Source organism: Trachypithecus francoisi, unplaced genomic scaffold (assembly GCF_009764315.1).
Source record: "Trachypithecus francoisi isolate TF-2019V2 unplaced genomic scaffold, Tfra_2.0 Lachesis_group12, whole genome shotgun sequence".
Classification (NCBI taxonomy): Eukaryota; Metazoa; Chordata; class Mammalia; order Primates; family Cercopithecidae; genus Trachypithecus; species Trachypithecus francoisi.
In genome coordinates this window covers 16103641-16129621 of record NW_022681457.1, presented here as the reverse complement: position 1 = coordinate 16129621, position 25981 = coordinate 16103641, and the positions used below count along the sequence as shown (strand labels likewise).

The window sequence follows — 25981 nt, the reverse complement described above, 5'->3', positions numbered from 1 at the left end:
GCCCTGGGGCACCAGTTGCCTCAGCGTGTGGCCAGGAGCAAGCTGTCTGTGCCAGCTCCTGGCCTAGTCCCAGGGGAGGCCCCGGCTTCCAAACACACTTGCCCTGTGGCCCTGTAAGGCCAAATCCCACAGGCTAGGACTCACCAATAAAGCTGTGCAGGTAGATCAAATGCCAAAACACCTCTGTGCCAGCTGGTGTGGCACTGCTGCCACACCCTCCCAGTACCCCTTGATTCCTTCCAACTGTTCTTCACCACGAATATCCAAGCACCCTACACACACACACACACACACACACACACACACACACACGAACCCACTCCTTAGAGAGCTGCTAAGGATTAAAAGGAGATGGTGAAACACAAAACCTTACACACAAATGTCCGCAACAGCATTATTCATAATAGCCATCATTTGGAAACAACCCTAATGTCCATCAACAACGAATGGATAAACAAAATGTGGCAGATCCATACAACGGAAAACCATTCTGTCATAAAAAGAAATGAAGTACTGAGACGTGCTGCCATGTGGAGGAACCATAACTCATGTTAAGTGAAAAAAGCCAGTCACAAAGGGACCACATATCATTATGATTCCATTTATACAAAATGTCAAGAATAGGCAAATCTATACAGATGAAAGTAGGGCCTGGCGTGGTGGCTCACGCCTGTAATCCCAGCACTTTGGGAGGCCAAGGCAGGTGGATCACCTGAGGTCGGGAGTTCAAGACCAGCCTGACCAACATGGAGAAACCTCGTCTCTACTAAAAATACAAAATTAGCCAGGCATGGTGGTGCACACCTGTAATCCCAGCTACTTGTGAGGCTGAGGCAGAGACTCCTTGAACCCGGGAGGCAGAGGTTGCAGTAAGCCGAGATTGCACTATTGCACTCCAGCCTGGGCAACAAGAGCGAAACTCCGTCTCAAAAAAACCAAAAACAAAAACAAACTGACTATGGTGACAGATGCACAACTCTGAATACACTAAAAGCCACTGAACTGTATACTTTAAATAGATGAATAATGTAGTGCATCAATTTTACCTCAACATTGCTATTAAAGGCCAGCACAGTGGCTCCCACCTGTAAAATCCTAGTACTTTGGGAGGCTGAGGCAGGTTTAAGTCTGGAGTTTGAGACCAGCCTGGGCAACACAGTGAGATCCGGTCTCCACAAAAAAATTTTTTTAATTAGCCAGGAATGGTGGCGTGTGCCTGAAGTCCCAGCTACTCAGGAGGCTGGAATGGGAGAATCACCTGAGTCTAGGAAATTGAAGCCATGATGGTGCCACTGCAGTCCAGTCTGGTGACAGAGCAAGACCCTAGCTTTTAAAAATAATAATAATTTACAAAAGCCTCCAAAAAAATACTTAACCAAGGGGGTGAAGGGCTTGTATACTAAAAAACATTGTTTAAAGAAATTAGAAATCTACATAAATGTAAAAATATCCTATGTTCATGGATGAGAAGACAATATTGTTAAGATTGCAATACTACCCAAAGAAATATACAGATTCAATGCCAACCCTATCAAAATTCCAACAGGCTTTTTCTTTTTTCACAAATAGAAAAGTCAGGCTGGGCGCGGTGGCTCAAGCCTGTAATCCCAGCACCTTGGGAGGCCGAGACGGGTGGATCACGAGGTCAGGAGATCGAGACCATCCTGGCTAACACGGTGAAACCCCCCCCGTCTCTACTTTAAAAAACACAAAAAACTAGCCGGGCGAGGTGGTGGGCGCCTGTAGTCCCAGCTACTCGGGAGGCTGAAGCAGGAGAATGGCGTAAACCCGGGAGATGGAGCTTGCAGTGAGCTGAGATCCGGCCACTGCACTCCAGCCTGGGCGACAGAGCTAGACTCCGTCTCAAAAAAAAAAAAAAAAAAGAAAAGTCAATCCTCACATTCACGTGGAATTTCAAAAGGCCTCAAAGAGCCAAAATAATACTGAAAAAGAAGAACAAAATTAAATACTTTCCAATTTCAAATTTACTATATAAAGCTACAGTAATCAAAACAGTGCAGTATAAGGACACCCATACAGACCAATGGAAGAGAATTCAGAGCCAAAAAATAAACTCAAATATCTACACTCAATTGATTTTTCAACACAGGTGCCAAGATCATTCAATGGGAAAGAATAGTTTCTTCAACAAAGAGACTATATTTTTTCAAAACGAAAGAAAAGAAACCTAGAAGAAAAAATATCCTTACAATTTTTTTTGTTAATTTAAATACTGTTCCTTGAGGAGCAGGGAACAGTGACCCATAGGCAATGTGCCCAGAGTAGCCTATCCACAGAATCTTATCCCTATTCTGCAGATGAAGAAACTCAGGCAACTGGGTATCCACATTCAGAAGAATGGAGTTGGACCCCTACTTCACACTACAAACCATATACAAAAATAAACTCAAAATGAATTGACCTGAATCTAAGAGCTAAAACTACAAAAACCGTCTAAGAATACATACGAGTAAATCTCATTACTTTAAATTTGGCAATGAATTCTTAGATGACACCAAATGCACAAGCAACAAAAGAAAAACTTAAAGTGAACTCATCAAAATTAAAAACCTCTGTGCGTGAAAGGACACTGTCAGGAAAGTAAAAAGATATCCTACAGAAGGGGTGGAAATACTTGGAAATCTAGTAAGAGTCTATTAACCAGAATACATAAAAGAACTCTTACAATGCCAACAACAAAAAGACAAACAGCCTGATTTTAAAATGAGCAAAGGACTCAAATAGACATTCCTCCAAAGATACACAAATGGTCAACAGAAAGATGAAAAGATGTTCAGCATCATTAGTCATCCGGCAAACATAAATCAAAATCACAATGAAGGCCAGGTACGGTGGCTTACACCTGTAATCCCAGCACTTAGGGAGGTCGAGGTAGGCAGATCACTTGAGGCCAGGAGTTCAAGACCAGCCTGGTCAACACGGTCAAATCCCATCTCTACTGAAAATACAAAAGTTAGCCGGGCATGGTGGTGCACACCTATAGTCCCAGTGCTTGGGAAGCTGCGGCCTGAGAATCGTTTGAACTCAGGAGGCGGAGGTTACAGTGAGCTGAGATCGCACCACTGCACTCCAGCCTGGAAGACAGGGCAAGACTCTGTCTCGAAAAAAGAAAACACATACACACACACACACACAATGAGATACAACTTTACATGCCCAAGGATGGCTGTAATGAAAAAAAACAAGTGTTGGCAAGGATATAAACGGACACCCTCATGGACTGCTGGTGGGAATATAAAATGGTGCAACTGCTTCTTCAAAAAGTTAAATATAGAATATATCACCCCAAGGTCGGGCACCCCAGGGCCCACCTCACCTTGCCCACCTCTGCCAGCTGCTACTCAGAAACATGGGCACTGGAAAGGCCGAAGAGTGCAGGTGTGCACATGTGTGTGTGTAGGGTACAAACCTGAGACAGGTGTGTCAGAGTTAGGCCATCCCAGATGACAGGGCAGGCCTGTGGCTGGGTCATCTGGCCCCTTGTAACATGAATGGGGACACTGAAGACCCAAGAGAGGCCAAGACTCATTTAATGCCATCAGTAACCCCTGCCCCTCCGACAGTTCCGCACCCATCCCAAGGCTCTCACAGTCCAGCCTAGTGAGCCACAGCCTCTGCACGTGCTGGCCACGGGGACAGGAGCCCATGACCCTGTGTACTAGCATACCACCCACACACCATGCCAAACATTCATTCAACCATTTACTGAGTGCCTACTATATGCCCACCATTTTTAGACGTGCTGGGGATACCACTGTGAAGAAGCCTCATGAAAATGCCTACCCTCGTGGAGCTGATGACATCAGAGGTCTGGCTCGTTAACCCACTTGACGGATGTGAAACCAAGGCTCAGCGAGGTGACATGGCTTGCCCACAGTTACACCAAGAGGAAGCAGCGAACCAAGGTTAGAACCTTGATAGCTGCCAAGGCTCAGGAAGCTCCATCGACAACCCCAAACTCCAGGCTCAGGCTGGGGGACTAGGCCAAGGGACCTTGAAAGCCATCTCTGTCCAGAAAGAGCAGCAGGACACCAATCTCCTCTGCTCAGTCAGGTGCGGAGACTGCTCCCAGGGAGGGGCCTCCATCCCTCATCGCTGCTCCCTGTCTGCAGGCTGGTACAGCGCAGGATGCACGGCTCTTCCTGATGCCTGCAGCGCCAGCGCGGTCAGCCTCCTGCTCCTCTCTGAACAAGATCACTTACCCCCTCAGGACTCACTGGCTGCCGCCTCTGGCAGAACTGTGAGGCTCACTCCCCGACTTCCTTCAGGCCTGTATTCAGATGCCCCCTTCTCAGCGAAGCCCCCTCTGGCCGCCCTGCCTGCCTCAGGCCCTCCCATCCTCACGTTGCTTGTTTTTCCTCCATGGCTCGCGCCACCGTGTGACACGCTTGTCTGCCTGTGAGCTGTCTGCCTCCCCATCAGCGCCCAAGATACCAACACGAGGATGGGATGTTTGCCTGTTTGGCTCACTGCTGGACCCCGGGACCTAGAACAGTGCCTGGCCCACAGGCGCTGCTCAGCTCATGTTTGCTGAATGAATGCAAGTGCTCACAGGGCAGCCACCCCCACACCTGGGGCCCTTCCTCCCAGGGGGAGGCCCACGGAAGCTGGCCTGGGACAAAGTCATCTCTCAGCACGTGGCACTTCTCCCCATCTGCCTCCCAGTCTTGCTTGGCAGCCACTTGGGGACAGACAGCCCTGGGGTCAAAAAGGGTCTCTTCCCTGTCCTAACTTCACTAAAAGGGGACCTCAGCTTCCCACTAGTACAAATGGATTAGGTCATGCATCGGCTCAGGACATCACAGGGTTGCCCTTGTCTGGAGTGCCAAAGCCAAGGTCCTTTTCCATGGCCTGCGGGTGCGACATGGCTGGATCCTGCGTTGCTCCCCTGCTTGCCTCCCCCAGCTCGCCCTCGCTCACACTGCTCCAGCCACGCTGTTACCAGAAAACACCAGGCACATCCCCACCTGGGAGCCTCCGTCCTTGCTGTCTCTCTCCCTGGGACACCCTTGTCCAGCCAGTGCCTCACCTCCTCCAGGCTCCAGGCCTCTGATCACTGCCGTCTCCTCAGGGCAGCCTCTCCATGTCCCCCCGCCCCCAGCCCCCAGCCCATTGCCCTCACTCACAGTTCCCACTTTTCACCCCAGCACTTGCCACCCCAACATTCCATGTCTACTTATTTACTGTCTGCCTTACCCCCAGTGGAACGTAAGCTCCATCAGAGGACCACTGTGTCCTGGAGCCCAGGGCTACCGGGCACAGCACACAGTCAATGAATACTTGCTAACTGAATGAATGCTGAATATTGCCTCACTGTGTTACTTCAGTGACGTGACTTCCCCTCTCTGGCCCTCAGTTTCTTCATCTATAAAATGGGGCTACGAACGAGATCACTCACGCACAGGCAGATCCCCACTCTCCTGCCCAGGTGACCACTGAAGGAGTCCATGAAACAGGGGCATAAGCAGCTGTGGGCCTGGGGCTGTGGAATGCTGGCTCCTCAGGCTGGTAAGACCCTCTGCCTCTGCCTCTCAGGACACAGCTTCCACGAGGAGCCAGCGTGGGAGAAGGAAGCAATCTGGCGGGCAAATGCGGCCTCTTACCGCGCTTGTGGAGCCAGCCTTCTTTGATGACAGACACCTCGTTCATGGTGGCAGCGTGGCACGCTGTCACCTAGCTCGGGACAGCTCAGGGCAGCAGGACATGCAGGAGGCGCCGTGGACAGGGCACAGTCTGCAAGACAAGAGAGGAGCTAGTCAGGGTGGGAGGGGAGTCTACACCAGCCCCTTCCCTGAGGACACCAAGCTCTGAGGCCCTCTGGCTGCTCTGCCCACTCGGCAAAGGGTAAGGCCAGTAAGGGTGGCGTGGAGCCCTGCTCTCAGGGATCCATTCTGAGCAGAGAGATGCGGCCATGTCCCCAGAGACCCCAATCTGGGGAAGCAGAGCTCCCTGGCCTAAGCGCAGGCCAGACCCCAAACTCAGGACACTCATGCTTGGGGGAGGGGGCCCCTCCACCCACAGTCACTCCTGACTGAGCGAGCATCAAGGTAGCCGTGCCCTGGCCCCCATGTCACTCCCATGGCCCAATACTGAGGTAACCCAATATGAATCAGACAGCCCAGGGCACCTGAGGGAGTGCGCAACTGCCTGTCCCCTCACCATCTTACACACACACACACACACACACACACACACACACACGTGTGCGCACGCGCACACAGAGCCACCAGCATCCGCCTGTCCCATCTTACACACATACACACACACACACACACACACACGCACACGTACTCTTTTCTCTCTCTCCTCCCCCTCCCTTCTTTCCAAACCAGGAAGCCACCAACCTGCCACCTTCAACAAACTAAGCATACTCCCGTCCCCCCATGCCATCCCACGCCACTCCCCAAGCCTCAGCGGCCTTCCTCCCCCGGTCAGATGATAGAGAAAAGACAGGTCTCAGACAGCCCAAGATCTTGAACAAGAAAGCAACCTACTGCGTATGCACGGTCTGGAGCCTAGAAGCCAGACCCAGGGGCTTGACCAAGGCCCTAGTCCCTAACCCAAGACCTCCACTTCTGTCCTCAGGGACCAGCAACCGACAGACTGAGGGACGCCAAGGCCACTGCTTCGTCTCAGGTTCCCGGAGCAGAGGGGAGGAGGGCGCAAGGCAGTGCCAGCTGGGCCCCTACCTGGAGCCTGGGGCCTGGCCAGGGTCCACAGAGACCAAGGCGCCTTTGCCTTTCCCAGCTTGGGGTTATTTGCGGACAGCAGGTCGGGCGCTACGGTGGCCCCCAGAGAAGTGGCAGCTGGCTCTAGGGACTCCGTGGGCATCAGCTTTCTCTCGTGCCCCAGGGGAGCTGGTGGGCCGGACACGCTACTGCCTGGCATGTGACAGTGGCAGGCTGCCCAGGCCCCAGGCAGAAGGAAGGGAGGTAAGTGGGAGGAAGCGGGAGGAAAGACAAGATGGACAATGACAGGGAAGTAAACAGGAGGGTGAGAAATCACATTCTGGGCTCCAAGCTGCAAAGGCAATGATGTGAGGCTGGGAGCAGCAATAAGGGGCTCCCCTTGCCAGCAACATGCCCGGCACCCCACAACCCCAACACACAGGACTGCCAGACTCTCCATCCTCAACATCCCCACATCTCAGCTGGGCATAGTGGCTCACGCCTATAATCCCAACACTTTGGGAGGAAGGCAGGAGAATCCCTTGAGCCCAGGAGTTTGAGACCTGCCTGGGCAACGTGGTGAGAACCTGTCTCACTATGTAATTTTTTCTACAAAAAAATTAAAAATTAAAAAATTAGCCAGGCATGGCGGTGTGCACCTGAAATGTCAGCTACTCCAGATGCTGAGGCAGGAGGATCACTCGAGCCTGGGAGGTCAAAGCTGCAGTGAGCCTTGATCGCACCACTGCACTCCAGCCTGGGTGACAGAATGAGACCCTGTCTCAAAAAACATAAATATGTATGTATTTCTATCTCTCTCACTGTTCTGTGTGTCAACCTCTAACATGACCACCTCTCCCCGTCCTGCCGGCGGCCTGGCTCTAGTCAGGTCTGCCCCCACCTCTTCCCCGAGTTCCTACGCTCCACTCTTGCTCCCTTCCCACTCACCCCACATTCAGCAGCTAGAGGGATCCTCAACGCTGAACCTGTCTTTCTCCTGCTTCAAAACCCTTTGTGGCTCCCTGGTGTTATGAGCAAAACAGCCAAACTCCTCAGCTGAGGATCCAAGACCCTTCAGGACCTGGCCTCTGCTGCCCTGCGTTCCAGGTGCATGAGCTGAGACGTGCACCTAGAAAGCCCTCGGGAAAGGCTAAGGACCATGACATTGACCTCTCCAGCCTCTCCACCCCACCCCACTCTCCATGTTACGCTTCTGTCACTCAAGCACTTCCCTCTGGCCTCCATCAGGGACAGGGCCTCCTTCTGGGCATTCTTCTCCCTCTTCCTTGAGGTCTCGGCTAAACCAGTGCCTCCTCCAGGAAGGCTTCCCCACCTCAGAGGCTGCACTGTGTGCGCTTTGTGCACTCTCGGAGCAACCCTCCCAAACACCCATATACACCAAGGCAGTGGACCAGCAAAGCATCTGATATCTAATGAGCACAGGAACAAAGAGGCCAAGTGCCCGCAACGGATCCCCACCCCGGGAACAGACACAGCCAGGGACACACTACCAGACTCTCTTCACGACACCAATCTTTTCTGGGGTGCATCCTAGGCTCCAGATGGTACCAGCAACAGAATATCACTAAGACACAGCCCTGCCTTCATGAGGCTCACAGTCTGGTGGGAGGGGCAGAAAACTACACAGATATGCAAATCATCAGGTGATGGGGAGGCTGGAGAGGGGGAAGAACAGGATGTTAGCTTGGTGTGGGGGACTTGTGAGCAGACACCCGAGTTAACTGAGGGAGTGAGCTGTGTAGACACGAGGAAATGCATTTCAGCAGGGGAACAGAAAATGCAAGGACCTGAGGCAGGAGGGGCCTGGTGAGCGGAAAGTCAGGGAGAGGTGGACAGGGGAGAACACCAAGGGCCTTCTGGGCTATGGCTGGGACTGAGAGAAGCCCATACCCGAAAGGGACCTACACCACGCCTTCCCTGATGCAAGCTCAGTTCAAAATACTTCCGAAATGGCTGGGAGGGAGAACTCAGAGTCCAAAGGAAGAGCTGATGCAGAGGGAACAGAACAGGGGCTCCATGTCTCATCTCCCCGCTTGCTGGCCCACAGCAGCCCAGGGACATTGACTCTCAGGGACCCCGTGATGCAGCAGCACCGGGGCTACTGGTAGCACTAAAGTACCCACTGTGGGCCCAGGACTTGGCCTACTGCCTGGTGCCCAGTGAACAGCCAAACGCACGGCTGCCGTTACTCCAGAGAGAGCCAAAGGCAGACAGGTGTGACCAAGAGCGGTCAGGGTTCCAGAGTCCGAGAGCCACCACCAGCTGGGTGGCCTTGGGCAGGGTGCCGGTGCTCCCACGGAGTCTCTCCTGAAGGTTCCCAACACCCCACCAGACAGTCGGTGACCATGCCCAGGTGAGGACAGAAGCTCAGAGAAGAGAAGCTGTTTACCTTGGGTCTCCCAGCTGAGAAGCAGTGGAGGCCCTGGCCCCTGCTGGGATCAACAGAGTTGCTTTTTACAATCTCATCTCAGCAACTAAGGAGTCAGCACAGCTGGAGGGAGAGCAGGGGGAGGAGTTGAAGATCCCCTGCGTCCTGCCTGGATCGTTCCCTGTCCCCCTACTGAGGGTGGCGCCTCAGCTGAGGTGTTTGTGACGCAGTCCTGTGGTAATGAAATACCAGCCACTGCAGCCAAGAAGATGGCCTGCTCACTGGGGGGCTGCCAGCGGAGGACACCAGGCGGGGGGACAGAGACTTGCCTGTGGAACCCCCGCAGCACGCCCTGCCAAGGGGAGTCCCTGCACGGCCCCACCCCACTCTCTACTTCCTAAGGTCCCTGGGCATGAGTCTTCTGAGGGCCTGGGCCAGAGCTGCAGCTGCTGACTAAAGGCAAGCCACCTGGGAGGCAAGGTAAAAAGAGTAAGAGCACCTCACAGGAGAGGACACCCATACAACCAAGAAACACACATAATCTCATTAGTTATAGGGAAATGCAAATTACAACCACCTACTTGGGATGGCTCGAATTTTAAAAACTGACAAGGCCAGGTGCTGGCAAGGATGCAGAGGAACCAGAACCCTTACTCACTATTGGTGGGAGTTGCAAAATGGTTCAACCACTGTGGAAAACTGTTAAGCAGTCAAAATTAAAGCTCAATATATGCCTATCCCATGACCTAGCAATTCCTCTCAAGGAAATTAGTGTATGTACAAAAGACTTGTACTAGAATGCTGACAGCAGCAATACTCACAGTAACCCCCAACTGGTTAACAGACCAGGAGTCCACCCACAAGAGAATGGATAAACAAACACGTAGATCCATAGTTGAACACTACTCAGCAACGAAAAGGACTGAACTGTTGCTAAATACAGCAGGGAAGGACTAAGAGAATGTTATAGAATGAAAGAAGTCAGACAGCACTCTGCCCACGCCCCTCCTGCAGTCTGGAGCCCTGTGACCACTTGAGTCAGCTCCCACCCCTCCTCCGCTTGAACCCACTGCTCTTGCAGCATAAAAGCCAAAGTCCCCACAGCAGACCCAGCACCCTACGCAGCCTACACTTTCTATCCCCCTTTGCTTCTCTGAAGGCATTTCACTTCAGCAGTGCCTGGCTCCCTCAGCTGCCAGGACACACCAGGACAGTCCACCTCAGGGCCTTGCACACACTGCACCTTCAGGTGGAAACTCGGGCCCCGCCCCACTCTCTTCAGCCTCTGCTCACATCCCTTTCTTGAGAAGCCTTCCTAACCTCCCTAAGCAAAGCATGCCCACCCTACCTCCCCTTACCCTTACTCTTCATTTTCCCCTAAGCACCCATCACCACCGATGTTACTGTATGCGTTTGTTTACGTTAACTGCCCACCACCTGCACTGGAACGTCAGCACAGCGAAAGCAGGACCCTTGGCTGCCTTGGTCACAGTTGGATCCCCAGAGCTTTGTATGGTGCTGGGCACAGAGTGGGTACTTAACAAGTATCTGTGGAATGAACGTGTACAGAGTGAAGCCCTGTGCCCGGAACAGGCTCAAAATAAGCTCAATTTCTTTCCTTGCCACTTACTAAGTCCTTTTTCTCTCGCCCCCTCTCACTGACCTGGTTTTGATGCCAGACAGCACAGATGGGCTAGGGAGGCAGGTGGGGAAGCAGAGATCTGCGTCTCTTGGAGCTGGAGCTGGTGGGTGGGGCTCCCTTCCTGGTGTTGCAGAGGCTCATTGGGGAGGTGGCAGCGACCTCCTCAGGAGCCTCTGTCGCCTGCACTCAGATCTGTGCCTTTCCACAGTGCCCAGAGGAAGACTTGCTCAGGAGATAAATTCAAAGACAACAGGAAGCTGGACGCGGTGGCTCACGCGTGTAATCCCAGCACTTTTAAAGGCTGAGGCAAGAGGATCTCTTGAGACCAGGAGTTCAAGACCAGCCTGGGTAACAGAGCAAGACCTTATCTCTACAAAAAATACAAAAATTACCCAGGTGTGGTGGCGCACACCTGTAGTCCCAGCTACTTGGGAGGCTGAGCTAGGAGGACTGCTTGAGCCCAGGAGGTTGAGGCTGTAGTGAGCTATGACCGCATCACCACACTCCAGCCTGGGAGACAGAGCAAAACTGCGTCTCAAAAAACAAAGAAACAAACTAAAAAAAAAAAAAACAAAAAAAACTGGTCGGGCATGGTGGCTCACACCTGTAATCCCAGCACTTTGGGAGGCCAAGGCGAGAGGATCCCCTGAGCCCAGGAGTTTGAGACCAGCCTGAATAACATGGTGAAACCCTGTGTCTGCCAAAAAAATAAAAATAAAAATATAAAAAGTAGTCAGGTGTGGCAGTAGTCTCAGGTACCTGTAGTCTCAGGTACCTGGGAGGCTGAGGTGGGAGGCTGACTTCAGCCTGGGAGGTAGAGGTTGCAGTGAGCTGAGACTGTGCCACTGCACTCCAGCCTGGGTGACAAGGCCAGACTCTGTCTAAAAAAAAAAAAAAAAAAAATACAAAAAAGCCAAAGACAACAGGAACTAGTGGTGTAACAGGTGGCACCTGCTCATGGGAACTTAGCAGAAAGGCACCTGAGGCAAGACAGGAGGGAACCAGCTCTCTCATCTGCCACCAGCCATTCACCACTCTATAAACTGATCCCAGCGTCTTGTGAGGGCATTCTGGTAAAACTGATAAAGTGGAAAATGTCCATGTGCTTGGAGGAATTTCTCCTGCAGAAAATGCCAGTGCCGGGGCACAAAGGTTCTAAGGTGGGAATTCTCAGCCTCAGCACTAGTGATATTTGGGGACAGAGAATCCCTGATGTGGGGAGTCTTCTGCACCCTGAAGAGGTCTGGCAGCATCCTGGCTCTCTCGTCACTAAAGCCAACAGCACACCCTCCCCTGGTTATGACAATCAAACGTGTCTTCAGTCATCACCAAATGTCTCCTGGGGTACAAAACCACCACCAGCTGAGGACCGCTGTCCTAAGTATGTACTGCTGAAATAGGGAGACCTGGCAACAATCTAAAAGCTCACAACAGGGGTCTAGTGCTATAATATTGGTGAATAACATGACTACTAAAAAGAGCAAGGCTCACATAGCCCATACCACGTGCCAGGCCCATCTGAGTGCTTTGCACTTACCAACATAACCCTCACAGCAACGCTCTGAGGCAGAAATTCCTACTGTTTCTATGATAATGAGGAAACTGAGGCACAGAAGTGAAATGACTTGTCCTATGACCTGATCTCAGGAAGTACAGGCGGCCCGGCTCCCCCACGACACCGTGCCACACAGCCTCCAGAGTCAGGCAGATCTGGACTGGGGTCCTCCCCTGCCCACTTTCTAGCCTCCCAAGCCTTTGTTTCCTCCTGTCCCTGCAAGGACAGACAGCAGTGCTTTCATCACAGGCTCACGCAGGGAAGGGCTCAGCACAGCACCCAGCCCGTGAAGAGGGTCTGGCCACGCAACACAACAGGCCATCCTGAGCATAGAAACCCAGAAACCAGCCCCGCTGTGCCGACACTAAGGCCATCAGCATTGGCTAACGAAGGCTCGCGGCACAACAGAACTCAGGTAGGATGCCTTTTCTGAGACACACACGCACATGCCCTATCACCTCAATTCTACAATATGTGTACTGTTTCACATGCTGACGTCACTGAGATTGGCATGTACCTCGCAATCCATGGATAAAACTCACCTATCGCATTCTTTTCAGAAAAGCAGTTATATGATCAATAATGGACCTTACAGGATATACTGTCTTAGACTTCAGGGCATGAGGAGGTATGTGTTTAAATCTCACACGCACAGAAAAAAGAAATCCGAAGGAAATACCCTACACTACCAGAGGCAGGAGAGTGGGTACGGGAGTCAAGGCAGCCTCAGGAACCAAATGCCAGCATTTCAGCCCTGGCTGTGTCACCTGCTGTGGGACCCTGGGCAAGTCACCAAGTCACGTTCCCTTTCTTGACCTCTGTTTCCTCATCTGTGTATCAGAGATAATAACCACACATACCTCTAAGGCTATCGGGAGGGTTCAGTGAGTTAATCCACATAAAGTCCTCCCAAAACAGTCAGAAAGGGCAACTGCTAAACACGTTATCAAATATTATTATCATTGGCTGGATGCAGTGGCTCATGCCTGTAATCCCAGCACTTCGGGAGGCCGAGGCGGGCAAATCACAAGGTCAGGAGGTTGAGACCAGCCTGGCCAATATGGTGAAACTCTGTCTCTACTAAAAATACAAAAATTAGCCAGGCATGGTGGTGGGTGCCTGTAATTCCTGCTACTCAGGAGGCTGAGGTAGGAGAATTGCTTGAACCCAGGAGGCAGAGATTGGAGTGAGCAGAGATTACGCCACTACACTCCAGCCTGGGGGACAGAGCAAGACTCCATCTCAAAAAAAAAAAAAAAAAAAAAAAAAAAATCATTATTTCCTCGGATGGAGACACGAGAAACTTCACTTTCTATACTGTATGTTCTGAACAGGTGAATTTTTTTACCTATTCTACCTCCTTGGTGAGAAGGTGGCACGGAAGAGACTTTTTTTTTTTTTTTCCTGAAAAGGTCTGGGTACCTCAAAAAAAAAAAGAGAGACTTTTTTTTCTTTTTTCTTTTAAACACGCTCCCCACACTCCCCATACTCGCCCCATCTGTCTGCTTGGAGCAGGTGGGACTGGAGGCACGTTGAAGCCGTGGGCAGGCTGCAAAAGAAACAGGGACAAGAATAAGCACAGAGCAGATTCCTTCTCCTCCCTGCCACCCCCCCAACACACCTTCCCCCTCACACCACCCAGGGCCTTACAGCACCCACAGAAATCATGTCAAATATTCTATTCTGCCTGGCCACGGGCTCCACACATCCTGAGAGTTCCATGTTGTGACCAGCAGGATCCTCCAGGCAGTTCTGACCCTGTCCCTCCCCTGCTCAGGACCTCTCCCCAGTGCCCATGGATCACGTCCAAGGCCCCTATGGAGGCTGCCAGGGGCCATCTGCCTTGGCCCCGCCTGCTCTCCGGCCTCACTGGTCTGCTCCCTCCAACACACAATCTCCCCTTGGCCTGGCCCCAGGAAGACTCCCTGCTCTCACATCCCAGGACCTTTGCACCTGCCGTACCCCTGCCTGGCACGCTGTTCACCCATCTTCCTCAGGGAGGCCTTCCCTGACCTCCCACCAGCAGCCGACTCTCAGAGCTCAGCCTTCCCTTCCCCTCACAGCGCTTGCCTCTGTCTCCTGCATGACTATGGGTAATGTCGCCTCTCCCACTGGACTGAGTTCCACAAGGCAGGGACACAGTCTGTCCTAGCCCCCATTGTGTCCCCAGCTCCACTCAGCACAGGGATGGACTCATAGCTTTCATTATTTCAAGGCAGGAGTGGTGAAAAGAACCACAGCATTTGTGCCAAGTGAAGGTAAAACAAAAAGTCCTGCATTCATTCATTCCACAAATATCACACCAACCCTGCGTCATCACTGCTCGGGTCACCAGGGATTCAGCAGTGACCAAAACAGAACTCCCTGCCATTGGGGAGTTGGGGGGATGAGGGAACCGGCAGCAAAGTAAAAAATAAACATATAAACAAATTAGGACAGCCAAAGCTGACAAATGCCACGGAGAAAAGGAGCACTCAGAAGATTCAGTGCAGGGAAAGGGAGCAGGGGTTTCCGATTTAAAATAGGATGGTGACAGAAGGGCACACTGAGACTGTGCAGTCTGAGCAGAACTGGAAGCAGGTGAGAGAGCCAGGGGAAGACCTGAGGAAGAACACTGCAGGCAGGCAGGCAGGCAGGCAGGGGAAGAGCAGGGCTGAGGCGCCCACAGGAGCTGGTGAAGGGGAGGGCCAGGAGATGTAGCTAGAGAGGAAGCTGCTGGGCAGGGCCTTGGGGGCCACTGTCAGCACTGTGGCTCTTAGTTGGAGAGGGGAACTCTCAGCCTGAGGAGAGCTGGGGAGTGGGGGAGGGGGCAGCAGGTAGAACCCCTTGCACCCAGGGTGGGGCAGGAGTCCTTAGGGAGACAGCCTTCCTCTCCAGGAGCTGTCCTCAGAATAAGCCCTGGGCACTGGCCTGATAGGCTCACCAGGTGCCTCAGTTAAGAACCATGAGGACCCATATGCGGCAGATGAGAAAACCGAGAATGGGAGAGATTTGGTGAATACCTACAGCCAGAGACAGCAGGGACACAGCCAAGGAGCCCGGACCCCTGTCCTCCGAGCCCTTAGTGGCCTCCACCTCCCTCTGCCTTTGCTCCCAAGAGACAGGGCCACCTCCCATCTTGTGTCGCCTCCTCCCACATCCCAGCCAGCCCTCCATTACCGTCCCTGATGTGCACACATGCACGGGAGCCCTCTAGTCGGACTGCATGGGGTGTCCCTGACCCACGTCGCTCTGCATCGCCACCACCTCCCTGGGAGCTCTGGGGCAGGGCCCAGTGGCAGAAAGAGAAACCGGTGGGTCTGCATCAAGGCTAATACTCAGTGAGTGCTCACAAAGCGCCAGGCATGGATTAATGTTCATCTTCACAGCCAGCCTGTGTTACTATCCCCATTCCTCACATGGGAAAACTGAGGCCCAGGGAGAGAGTCACATGCACACAGTCACAGCGAGTGGGTGCAGGACAGGGGCCGCAACCAGAGCAGAACTAGCCCACAGACCTTTCCGTAACGACAGAAACGTGGTTACTAAACGTTTGAACGATGGCTAGTGCAATTAAAGAACTGACTTTTTACTTTTATTCAATTGTAATTAATTAAAACTTAAAAAGCCATATGTGAGGCCGGGCACGATGGCTCATGCCTGTAATCACAGCACTTTGGGAGGCCGAGGTGGCTGGATCACGAGGTCAGGAGTTCAAGAACAGCCTGGCCAAGTTGATGAAACCCTGTCTCTACTAAAAATACAAAAATTAGCCAGGCGTGGTGGTGGACGCCTGTGATCCCAGCTACTCGGGAGGCTGAGGCAGAGAACCACTTGAACGTGGGAGGCAGAGGTTGCAGTGAGCCAAGATCGCGCCACCACCCTCCAGCCTAGGTGACAGAGTAAGATTCCATCAAAAAAAAAAAAAAAGTCCATACATGGCTAGTAGCTACCATTCTGGAGTGCAGCTCTATAGAATCCCTGCTAATTAAGCTTAAGCACCAGGAGCCTAAAGGCAGGAGACGGGAGTGTGACTCTCACAGGCCCAAGAGGAGTCAGATCATCCCAGCCCAGCTAGAAGCTCCCATGCTACATCCCATCTCTCCCGCATCCCAACGCAGCTTATCTGGGGAACTGGAGCAGGACTCAGGCCCAAACTCACACCTCTAGTCAACTCAAATCCTGACTCTACCACTTCCACGCTACACAGGTCACTTCTCTGAACCTCAGCTTCCGCATCTGTAAAATGGAATCTTTTTTTTTTTTTTTGAGACAGAGTCTCGCTCTGTCGCCAGGCTGGAGTGCAGTGGCCAGATCTTGACTCATTGCAACCTCTGCTTCCCAGGTGCAAGCAATTCTCCTGCCTCAGCGTCCCGAGTAGCTGGGACAAAAATTACCCACCACCATGCCTGGTTAATTTTTGTATTTTTAGTAGAGACAGGGTTTCACCATCTTGCCGGGCTGGTCTTGAACTCCTGACCTCATGATCCACTCCCCCTCCTCGGCCTCCCAAAGAGCTGGGATTACAGGTGTGAACCACTGTGCCTGGCCTGTAGAATGGAATCTTAACAATCTGCCCAAGCACGTGTTTATGTTATCTCAAAAGATAAGTTTTGTAGGCCAGGTACAGTGATTCTCGCCTGTAATCCCAGCACTTTGGGAGGCTGAGGCAGGTGAATCACTTGAGCCCAAAAGTTCAAGATCAGCCTGAGCAAAACAGGGAGATTTCCATCTCTATTTTAAAAAAAAATTTTTTTTTAATTAGCCAGGCGTGATGGTGCGTGCCTGTGGTCCCAGCTACTCAGGAGGCTGAAGTGGGAAGATCACTTGAGCCCATGAGGTCAAGGCTGCAATTAGCTATGATGGTGCCACTGCACTCCAGCCTGGGTGACACAGCCAGACCCTGTCTCAAAAAAATAATGAAAAATTTAAAAAGATAATTTTTCTGATAACCATGGGTTGTCCTGGGGACCCAATGAGATGGCTTCACATACAGCTGGGGACAAGGCCAGTGCTTGAAAAACAGGTAGCAATTACATAAAGGACTCTGAAGTCAGGGGCCATCATCCTGAGCCTGTCAGAGCCATGGAGTGGCAGCTAAGGTTACTGCTGTCACTACTTGGTTCTAAAGGAATCATCCCGATAATTTCCAACATACCCCTATTAACTTTTTGAAAATATCATCTAAATGAAAACACACAGCTAAAAAGAGTCAACGCCCTGCAGACACCTCCTCCCAACCCCTAAGACCTTCGGACACCAGTTTGAGTAGCTGGGCTCTAGGGGACCCTGTTTCCAAAGCAGAATATAGTCTGCTTTCTCCATCCCTGGCTGCCACCTGAATCCAGCCAGCTCTCTCCCACACAGGTCCCTCCCCACCCACCTGTGTCCCTCCTCTTTGGGGATAAAGCCCTGGCTCCCCACCACAGCCTAGGCCCTGAGCCCTGCCACCCTGCTCTCTCCCCTTCACCCACTCCCCCGGCTCCAACCACATGGGCCTGCTGTTCCACCACCCCTTGCGGCCTTTACCTGACTGCACCCCTGTCCAGCCCACTCCTCGGGCTCTCACATCACAGGGGCTCCTCAGCAGCCTTCCCAAGCCTCTCTCTGCTCTAGATCCAGCTAGATCTCTGTTCCCTCCTTCAGCCACACCAAGCACTCACAGGCCAACACAACCTCTCTGCCACCTCTGATCACATCCAGAACTACACGTGGCACACAGTAGTTATTCAATCAATATTTGGTGATGGATGGAACACACGAATGACCAAGAACAGCCAAGGGCCGGCTCCTGAGGCTGTTCGGCAATCAGACCCCCAGGGCAGCGGGGACGGGGTGCCTCCCATCCTCATCCCTTCCCTCTGGGCTCTGGGAAAAGGAGGGGCCGAGGTCATGGTATTGGGGGTGGAGAGCAGCAGCCACACCCCACCTCCCGAGCAGGCATAGAATGGAGTCATTTCTAGATGACTGAGGCCTACTTTGTGCCAGCTCTGTCTAGGAGAAGAGAAAGCAGGGAAGAAATCCTGATGACAACAGTGACAACTCCAGTCACAGCAAGCAGGACAAGGGGATGAGGCATTCTTCAAAAGGCAGCTTCGCTGACAGAGCAGGGTTCAACCGTCATGCCTATTGGACTTTGGGCAAATCCAATAACCTCTCTATGCCTGTTCCCTCCCCTGTAAAATGGGGACAATCATGACAGCGAGCTGCCAGGCTGTGGTGAGGATGAGTGAGAGCAGACACCTCAAGCTCTGCAGCAGTGCCCAGCACACAGAGACGAACTACTCACGAGAATGACCCCAACATTCTATGTAGTTTCCTGGGCCTCAGTTTCCTATTTACAGGATGGGGGTGCTCACACTGCCCACCTCCCAGGCTGCTGTGCAGGTCTGCAGAGCTAATACACAGTGTCTGGCTGGGCAGGAGTGCAGCAGTGGGAATGATTCATATTTCTGTCTGGAGCCCTCCCATCAGCTAACAGGCCCCACCACTCTCTCCCAAGGACCAACCACAAGCCTGTGTCCACTGCCCCACAGAGCCTCTTCTGTGCTCTTCGGTGCCTTCAGTCCTGTCTGGCCATCACCAGAAGCAGCATCAGCCCAAATTCATCCCACACCTCCTCAGGAGGCCCGTGCTTTCCAACACGGCAGTTCCCTGCATCCTCCCCACCACCCCACTCAGCAGGAAGGTTCCCGTTTACAGCTGAGCACACTGTACCTTAGGGAGATGAAATAAGGCCCCAGGGTGCCACGGCCACCAACAGGGGTGCCAGGAGCAGGGTTCTCACCCATGTCAGCTGCCCCCGGGACCAGGTCACTCAGCAGCCCCAGCTGGGTAACGGTACACCAATGACCCACCAGACCACGAAGAACTCGAAGCCAGGCTGGAGAGAAGAACCGGGGAGCGGGAACTGCCCCAGCCCGTTCAGAAAGGGCCCACGAAGTGGCAACCAAGGAAGGCTTGGGTTTCTGGCCTCACCCTTAGAAACAACATCTGCGAACGAGCTTCTCCGGCAGGACGGCTGGGCTGAAGAAACTCCTGCGGGGACCTCTGACATGCAGTCTCCTCTTGGCCGGCCTGGCTTGCCGTCCCTTACTCGGCACACTCAGAGCACCCGGGCCCTGCTGTGGGTGCCGAGTTGGCAGTGGGTCTTGCCCCAAGGGGGCCAGGCTGAGCTCCCACCCAGCACCCCTCCCACACTCGCTCCCTCCCTCCTGGTCCTGCTCCCAGGCTGTCTCCCCGAGTTGGGCCTCTCGCTGCTTGGCTGACTATCCAGAAGAGCCTGCCATGGAACCACCCCACCGTGCGGCCCGGAGGCCTGTGGTTGAGGGCCTTCCACTGAGAGTTCTGGGAAGCTGAAGAGAGGCCCGGGGAGGGGTGTCCCTGGGTCCTCCAGGGGCTTGGAGCTCAAGTCTGAAAGACACTCCTTTCCATCCCAACCCATCCCAGGGGATTTCTGGGGACCCTAGAGATTTGTTCTGAGGGGCTGTGCTCCTTCTAGGAAGATACCCTGGAACATACCTCAAAAAAAAAACAAACGCCAGGGCGCCTGCCCCTGCACTAAGCCTTAGGGGTGAGCCCATGGGTGGGATCAGAAGTCACACTCACCAGGGGCTACTGAGCTGTGCTGGGGGAATCTCTGGAGGCCCAGATTCATAGCCTGTCCCCAACACTTCCTGGCTGGGGGACCCAGCGCAAGCTGCAGAGGCCCTCCAGGCTTCAGTTCTCACCGCTGTAGAGCGGGAATCAGAGAAGCTTCCTCCTGGGTCTAACACGTCTTCCCCCAGATACTCCCATGGCTCTCTCACGGCACTGCAGCCCCTGCCCACACGTCACCTCCTCAGGGAGGTCCTCCCTGATCACCCAGCTACAATGGAAAAACATGCCCACACTCTCAACCTGGCCCTCATTTATTTTGCCTTCGTAATATCAACTACACCTGACGCCTGCCAGAGACCTTGGTGCTGGGCGCCAGTCACAAGACCTGGTCTTTCCAATCCCAGAGGAGCACCGGGAATGGCGCAGGCCTGCAGGCCCACGGTAGCGTGGACGCAGGGTCAGCGGGTGCTGTCTGTATCAGGTGTGACTGCAGCTCTGTGTTGCTATTCAGTATTAGTCCGGCTGGTTGGGTTGGGGAGGGAAGGGCAGAGAAATCAGCCCAATGAGCCTCCCCTCCTCTTTCCCTAAAAGTAACAGCCACGGGGTCTGGGAACACGGTGTGAAAACCACAGGAGAGGGAGGCAACCCTCGGGCCTTTGCTGGCTGTAAGGCATTGATGCTACTCAAGGGGAAGTGGGAGGCCTGTGAAATGCCCTGCTCCGCTCACTTAAATCTACCCACCCCCCCAGGCAGGAGCCTGTGACCCTCTCCTGTGTCACCTACTAACACCCTAAATCTGACCAGGCTGTTCCTGCTGAAATTCCAAATTCCTTCACAGACAGTCCACAAGGCTCCCAGTGACAGGGCCCTGCCTGCCTCGCAGCCCCTGGACTCATCTCCTCCCTGCTCCCTCACTCTGCCAAGCCACACAGGCCTCCGTGAGGCTTGTCCCTGCACCTCACCAAGCTCTGTTCTCCCTTCAGACCTTTGCACTATGGTTCCCTCCACCTGGAGGGCTGTTCCTTCTCCTCCCATCCCACATGACTGCCTCACCTTGCCAAACTGGGATCAGCTCAGAGGCCCTCCGCGCAGCCGCATGCATCTAAAAAAGTGCCCAGTCTGTCACCCGATTTGAATTCGCTGCCTAGCACCTCCCCTCCTAACCGGCTCCTTGCTTATTCACCTGTTTCGGGTTGGTCTCCCTCAGCCCCACAAGGATAGGAACTTTGATAAGTACACCGCTGTATTCCCAGTACTGATGCAACGCTGGCACATAGGAGGCGTTCAGTAAATGGTGGTAGGTGAGTGAAACCTTTTCCTCGGCTCCACAATACCCTTAGGATCCATCCTCACCTCTCACCCAGGCCCACAGGCCAGTGCAGCATAGCCCCTGCCAACCCCTGCAGGCACTTCTGCTGCTCTCCTGCCCAAACCCAGCCTTCCTGCCACTCCTGGAACTGCGAGCTGTGGTGGACAGGGGCAGTGACATGCACCTATAGTCCCAGCTACTCAGGAGACTGAGGCAGGAGGATCACTTGAGCCCAGGAGTTCAAGACTAGCCTGAGCAACATAGCAAGACCCGTTTCCACAAAAAAATTTAAAAATTAACCGGGCATGGCGGCATGCACCTGTAGTCCCAGCTACTCAAGAGTACGAGATGGAAGGATCACTTAAGCCTAGGAGGTCAAGCCTGCAGTGAGCTGTGATCACACCACTGCACTCCAGCCTGGGTGACAGAGTGAGGCCCTACCTCAAAAGAAAAAAGTAAAAAAGCAGAGCCTGACCTCTGAAAAGACTCGAATGTGTCTACCTTGCAGGGGCTCAGGGCTGCAAAGCCACTGTGTAGAAGAGTGGGCCTGGGAGCTGCCCGTGTCAGTTCTGACTTGATTGCATGTCTCCTCCGACCTCTGTTTCTGCATCTGGAAAACCGAGATGCTAATTTCAGCCCTGATTTCCTCCTAGTGCTCTCTGACACGGTTCTGTGAACTGGCAAGGGCCTTCAAAGTCCTGGCAGAAATACTAAGAATTACAATTGCTAGGATATACCAACGGCTCACCATGTGTCAGGCACTCTTCTCAGTGAGAAGACGTTTCAGGTAGGCTTACTGTATGCCAGCATAGTTATGAATGCTTCCCACAAATTAGTCCACTCAACCTTCACAATAATCCTATCAGGTGGGAATTATCCTCCCCATGACACCGATGACGAAACGAGCTCAGAAGGGTTGGGGAGCCTGCTCAAGGTCACACAACCATGGAGTGGCAGGGCTGGATTTGAACCCTGTGCTCTCACTCGCTTCCATGCAGCTCTTTACAGAGGCTGGAAACCAGAACATCAAAGTTCTGGATCCTAGCTGGGCCAGGCTGGAGAGCTGGATCCTGGAATGCTCAAGGGGACCAAAAGTAGGGGGTGGGCGAGGCTGGATGCCTCAGTTCCATAACATAAGCATGACTGCCAACCAAGACTTACACAGTGCCGGGCACCATTCTAGGAGCTTCTCGTGGATTAATTCATTTAATCCTCACAACAGCCCAAGGTGGGTGTCCTTCTGAGACCACTGTATGGGAGTGAACAGTGTGGTCTGAGGTCACAGAGCCAGAACTCACTTCTCCATCCTGCTGCTAGCCAACGCAGGTCCCTGGTAGCTGTGTCACCTCCCGCATAGCTCTCTTGCTATCTTCTTCTCCCAGCACACACCTGCCCAGGGTTAAAGGATGCCCTGGCTCCACTCTGAGGAGGGACCAAGAACTGCTGGACTGGCTGCAGGCAGAGGTGCTCAGGGCAGCCTGAGACTCAGGGGTGAGAAGAAGGAAAGACATAGGATAGTCACCTCTATAGGTGGAGGACAGAGGACAGAGGTGACTCTATCCTATGTCTTTCCTTCCTTTCACCCAGCCTGGAACCTGGTGAGCAAGGAATGCAGGGTACTAGGGGCTCAGTGACCTGGGTTCAAATCCCACCCTGGCGCCCACAGGGTCTGATAAGACCTCGGGGAAGGCAATTCTTCCTCTGAACTTCAATTTCAGACTCTGCAAAAAAAGGACACAAATACCATATAAAACCCGAAGCACAGGGCTGGGCAGAGTATATGCTCATAGACAAAAGCCACTGCTCCAGTTTCTCCTTGACAAGAGGATCTGAGGCCAAGGTGGGCCAAGGGCTCACATCACACCTCTACCACTTCAGCTATGAGACCTCAGGGAAATCTTTACACTTCACAGTGAGTGAAATGATTCCTCATCTGTAAAATGGTATCACACTTCTAACTAGCTTGTAGCTCTCCATAAAATAGGCCTAACCACAGGTATGTTTTGAGACTTAAGTGAGGTCACATGTGCAAAAGCCCCGTCACACGCCTGGCATGGGGTGAATGCTATAAACACTGGGCATCCACTAGCTCTGGAAATGATTTGCCTCTCTGAGCTGCTGTTTTCTCATCTAAAAGGGAAAGCATAACAACAGCGCCTACTGCTCTAGAATTCAAGTATTCAGCAAGTTTATCTATAAGAAGCATTCCAAACAGCGTGTGGCCCACAGAATGCACTCAGTTACCGTCAGCCATCAATTTCATGATTACTGTTTTTACTGCCGCTGTTAGCCCCATCAGGCAAAGCCTCTAAAAGCTGGCAGGAGAGGACCAGAGGAACAAACCCCTAGTGGAGAAAAATTATAGAGCCCCTGCTGCCTCACAGACTGTGGGACGTGGGACCTTTCTCCCCAGGAACCACAAGGCACGGAAGCCAGTCAGCTTGGAAGTCACTGCTGCAGACTAGGGGCAACCGTCTGCCCCCTCTGACCACATCACCAGCCCAGGTCTGCTGGGTCAATCAGGGACTGCAGCCAGTCCTCCGGGAACTCCAGACCCAGAGCAAAGGCTACAGGGCAAGCCAAGGTCATGATCTGGCCTAGGGAGCAGGGACACTGGCCACAGACCTCTGGGGCTAGCTGTTCCCCGTACCAGTCCACAGACCACAATAAGACACCAGATCCACAGGGGATCAACTGTCCGAAGCCCTTCAGAGCAGCCTTCCTCCTTGGGCCAGGCTAGGCCAGGGGCACCCCCCTCCAAGTGCCCTTGGCCTATGCAAAGAGGAACAGCTGGGAAAACAGCTCCCGGCCTCACTGCAAGGCCAACTGTTACTGCCTTGGTGGGGAGTGTAAACATGATGTGTGACTGATCTGGTAACCGGGAGACACAAACAGCTTCGTGGCCAGCGACAGAGGAGTATGTAATGGTCTGCGTTGGTTCCTGGACCCTTCACATCCACTGCCAACCAAGGTCAGCCCATGAGTGAACTCCTGCTTCTCTGGAAAAGTAGGAGTGGATGAGGTTGAAAAGCAGCCCATTGGAGGCCCTAGTTACTCCAGCCCAGGCATCTTGCTGAGCCCAAGAGGTCTCCAAATGAGAAGAGGTTCTCACAATCCTAAGATCAAGATGGCCCCAGAATGCTTTCCCAGAGGGAACAGGTGTTCCCCCAAACACTTCTTCCTCCTAAGTTTTAACAAGCTGGTCCAGGGGCACGGCTCCTCAAATCCAAGCCTAATCCCTCTTCCTCTTCCGAATGTGGAGCCCAAAGCTCAGACAACTTCAGTGATTTCTAACGCAGCTTTCCTCCCTTCCCTATGGAAGGAAAGAACTGTTACTGACTGGTGAAAAATCTGAGAGGGTAATGGAATCCAGAGCAGCACCTTCGTGGTCCAAGGCACCCCAGTAACCATGACGTTCCCTCCAAAGTCGTTAAGAAGTTCAATAAAGGCTGAGCTCAGTGTAAACCCCCAACCCCACACACGTCAAATACAAGAAACAGAAACCCCTCCTCACCAACTGGAATCACAGTCCTCCCAAAATACGCCCCTAAAACCCACTAGGGCCTGTCCCGCCCCGTTCCAGTCCCTTAAAGATCACAAACATCACAGTCCTCCTCTGATTTGGGCTCCCCTACGTTCTAAGCAGGGCTCCCCCAACGCCGTGGTGATACAACCCAGCCACACTTCGGGAAGCATGCTCCCCAGAAGCTTCCACCCCTGTAAATACAGCACAGCAACTGCTTCCACAGCGCCAAAAAGGTACACCCCTCTACACTTGATGCGGCTCGCCCCCTCGATAGTTTAGCCCGCGCACGCCAGGCTCGATCTGCCCGCCGCGCCCCACGGGTCCAGCCCCCCGCCCGCACACGTTGGGGCCTGCGCTCCCCGTCCCGCACACTCGCAGCGCTCCCCTCGCCGCCTCAGTGGTACGGCCCGCCGCCACCCCCCCCCCGACCCCCCGCGGCAGGTCCCACCGCCCCCGCTCGGCCACCCCCACTCAGCTCCGGAAGGGGGGGCTCGAGGGCCGCGGTCCCCCCGGCGGGCACGGGTGGTACAACCCATCGCGGCACCGCGGGGGGCCCGGACGCGACCATCGCGGGGGGAGGGCGCTCGGGGACACGCGCTGGCGCACTCACCTGTCACCGGCAGCCGCGCAGCCTCTCCGGCGGGGCTCTACCCCCGCCCATCGCCATGCTGCGCTGGTTCCCGTTCCTTCTCTTTCCCAGTAGCGGCTACGGCGCCCGCAGCGACGGCGGCGACGCCTTCTCGGAGCCAGGCCCAACGGCTCGCGCGGCGCGGCCCCCCCGCCCCCTCCCCCCAGCCCCCGCTTACCGCCCCCTCCCACCCTCTGGACGGAAATACCGCCCTCTCGCGCCACAAACAGGAAGTGACGTACAAAGAGCCGAAGACGAACTCTGAGAGAGCAAAAGCGCAAGCGCAGGGCAGAGAAGGAGGCGGGCTCACAGCAGGGCGCCTGCGCACATTAGACAACTTTGGGCCTGTGTGGGTTAGAAATGGGCCTCGCTAATTCGTGGGGCGGAAAGCCGAGATAGGGTTACGCAGGCGCAGTAGGACTCCGAAGCCTGCTTTCCCTAGGGACTCACCGCAGCGATTATTTCCCGGCAGCCTCTAGTCCGTATTTACATACGCTTTGATCTTGTTTTACTTCGTTCTGTGTTCTTAAAGGAATCCGGAGCGGGAGTTAGTTAGGAGGGGTTTCCTTTTCAGTGTGCTCGTCATGGTTGAGCTCAGGCCCTGAAGCCACACAACCCGAGATTTGAATTTCCTCCTTTCTGGTGACTGTGGGCAGAAGGCTTGA

At 53.6% G+C, this 25981-nt stretch overlaps 1 protein-coding gene across 13 annotated transcripts in view; it reads right to left on the bottom strand.

Moving 5' to 3' along the window:
• Nucleotides 1–25468, bottom strand: part of AKT2 (AKT serine/threonine kinase 2) — a 51205-nt gene extending 25737 nt beyond the window's left edge. For 5 of the 13 annotated variants that reach the window (XR_004440583.1, XR_004440582.1, XM_033225011.1 and 2 more), the window contains exons 1-2: nt 25299–25468; nt 5625–5754 (exon numbers count right to left, since the gene is read on the bottom strand). Coding sequence is in view for 11 of the 13 variants with exons in the window: in XM_033225011.1 (XP_033080902.1) it covers nt 5625–5670 (46 nt within the window). In the remaining 2 variants the exon portion in view is untranslated. Of the gene's footprint in view, nt 1–5624; nt 5755–6515; nt 6860–9099; nt 9197–13623; nt 13647–19232; nt 19806–20193; nt 24928–25298 lie in introns of those variants that run through there. The other 8 variants (XM_033225012.1, XM_033225002.1, XM_033225004.1 and 5 more) reach the window with 8 other exon arrangements.
• Between the last annotated feature and the right edge of the window lie 513 nt (nt 25469–25981).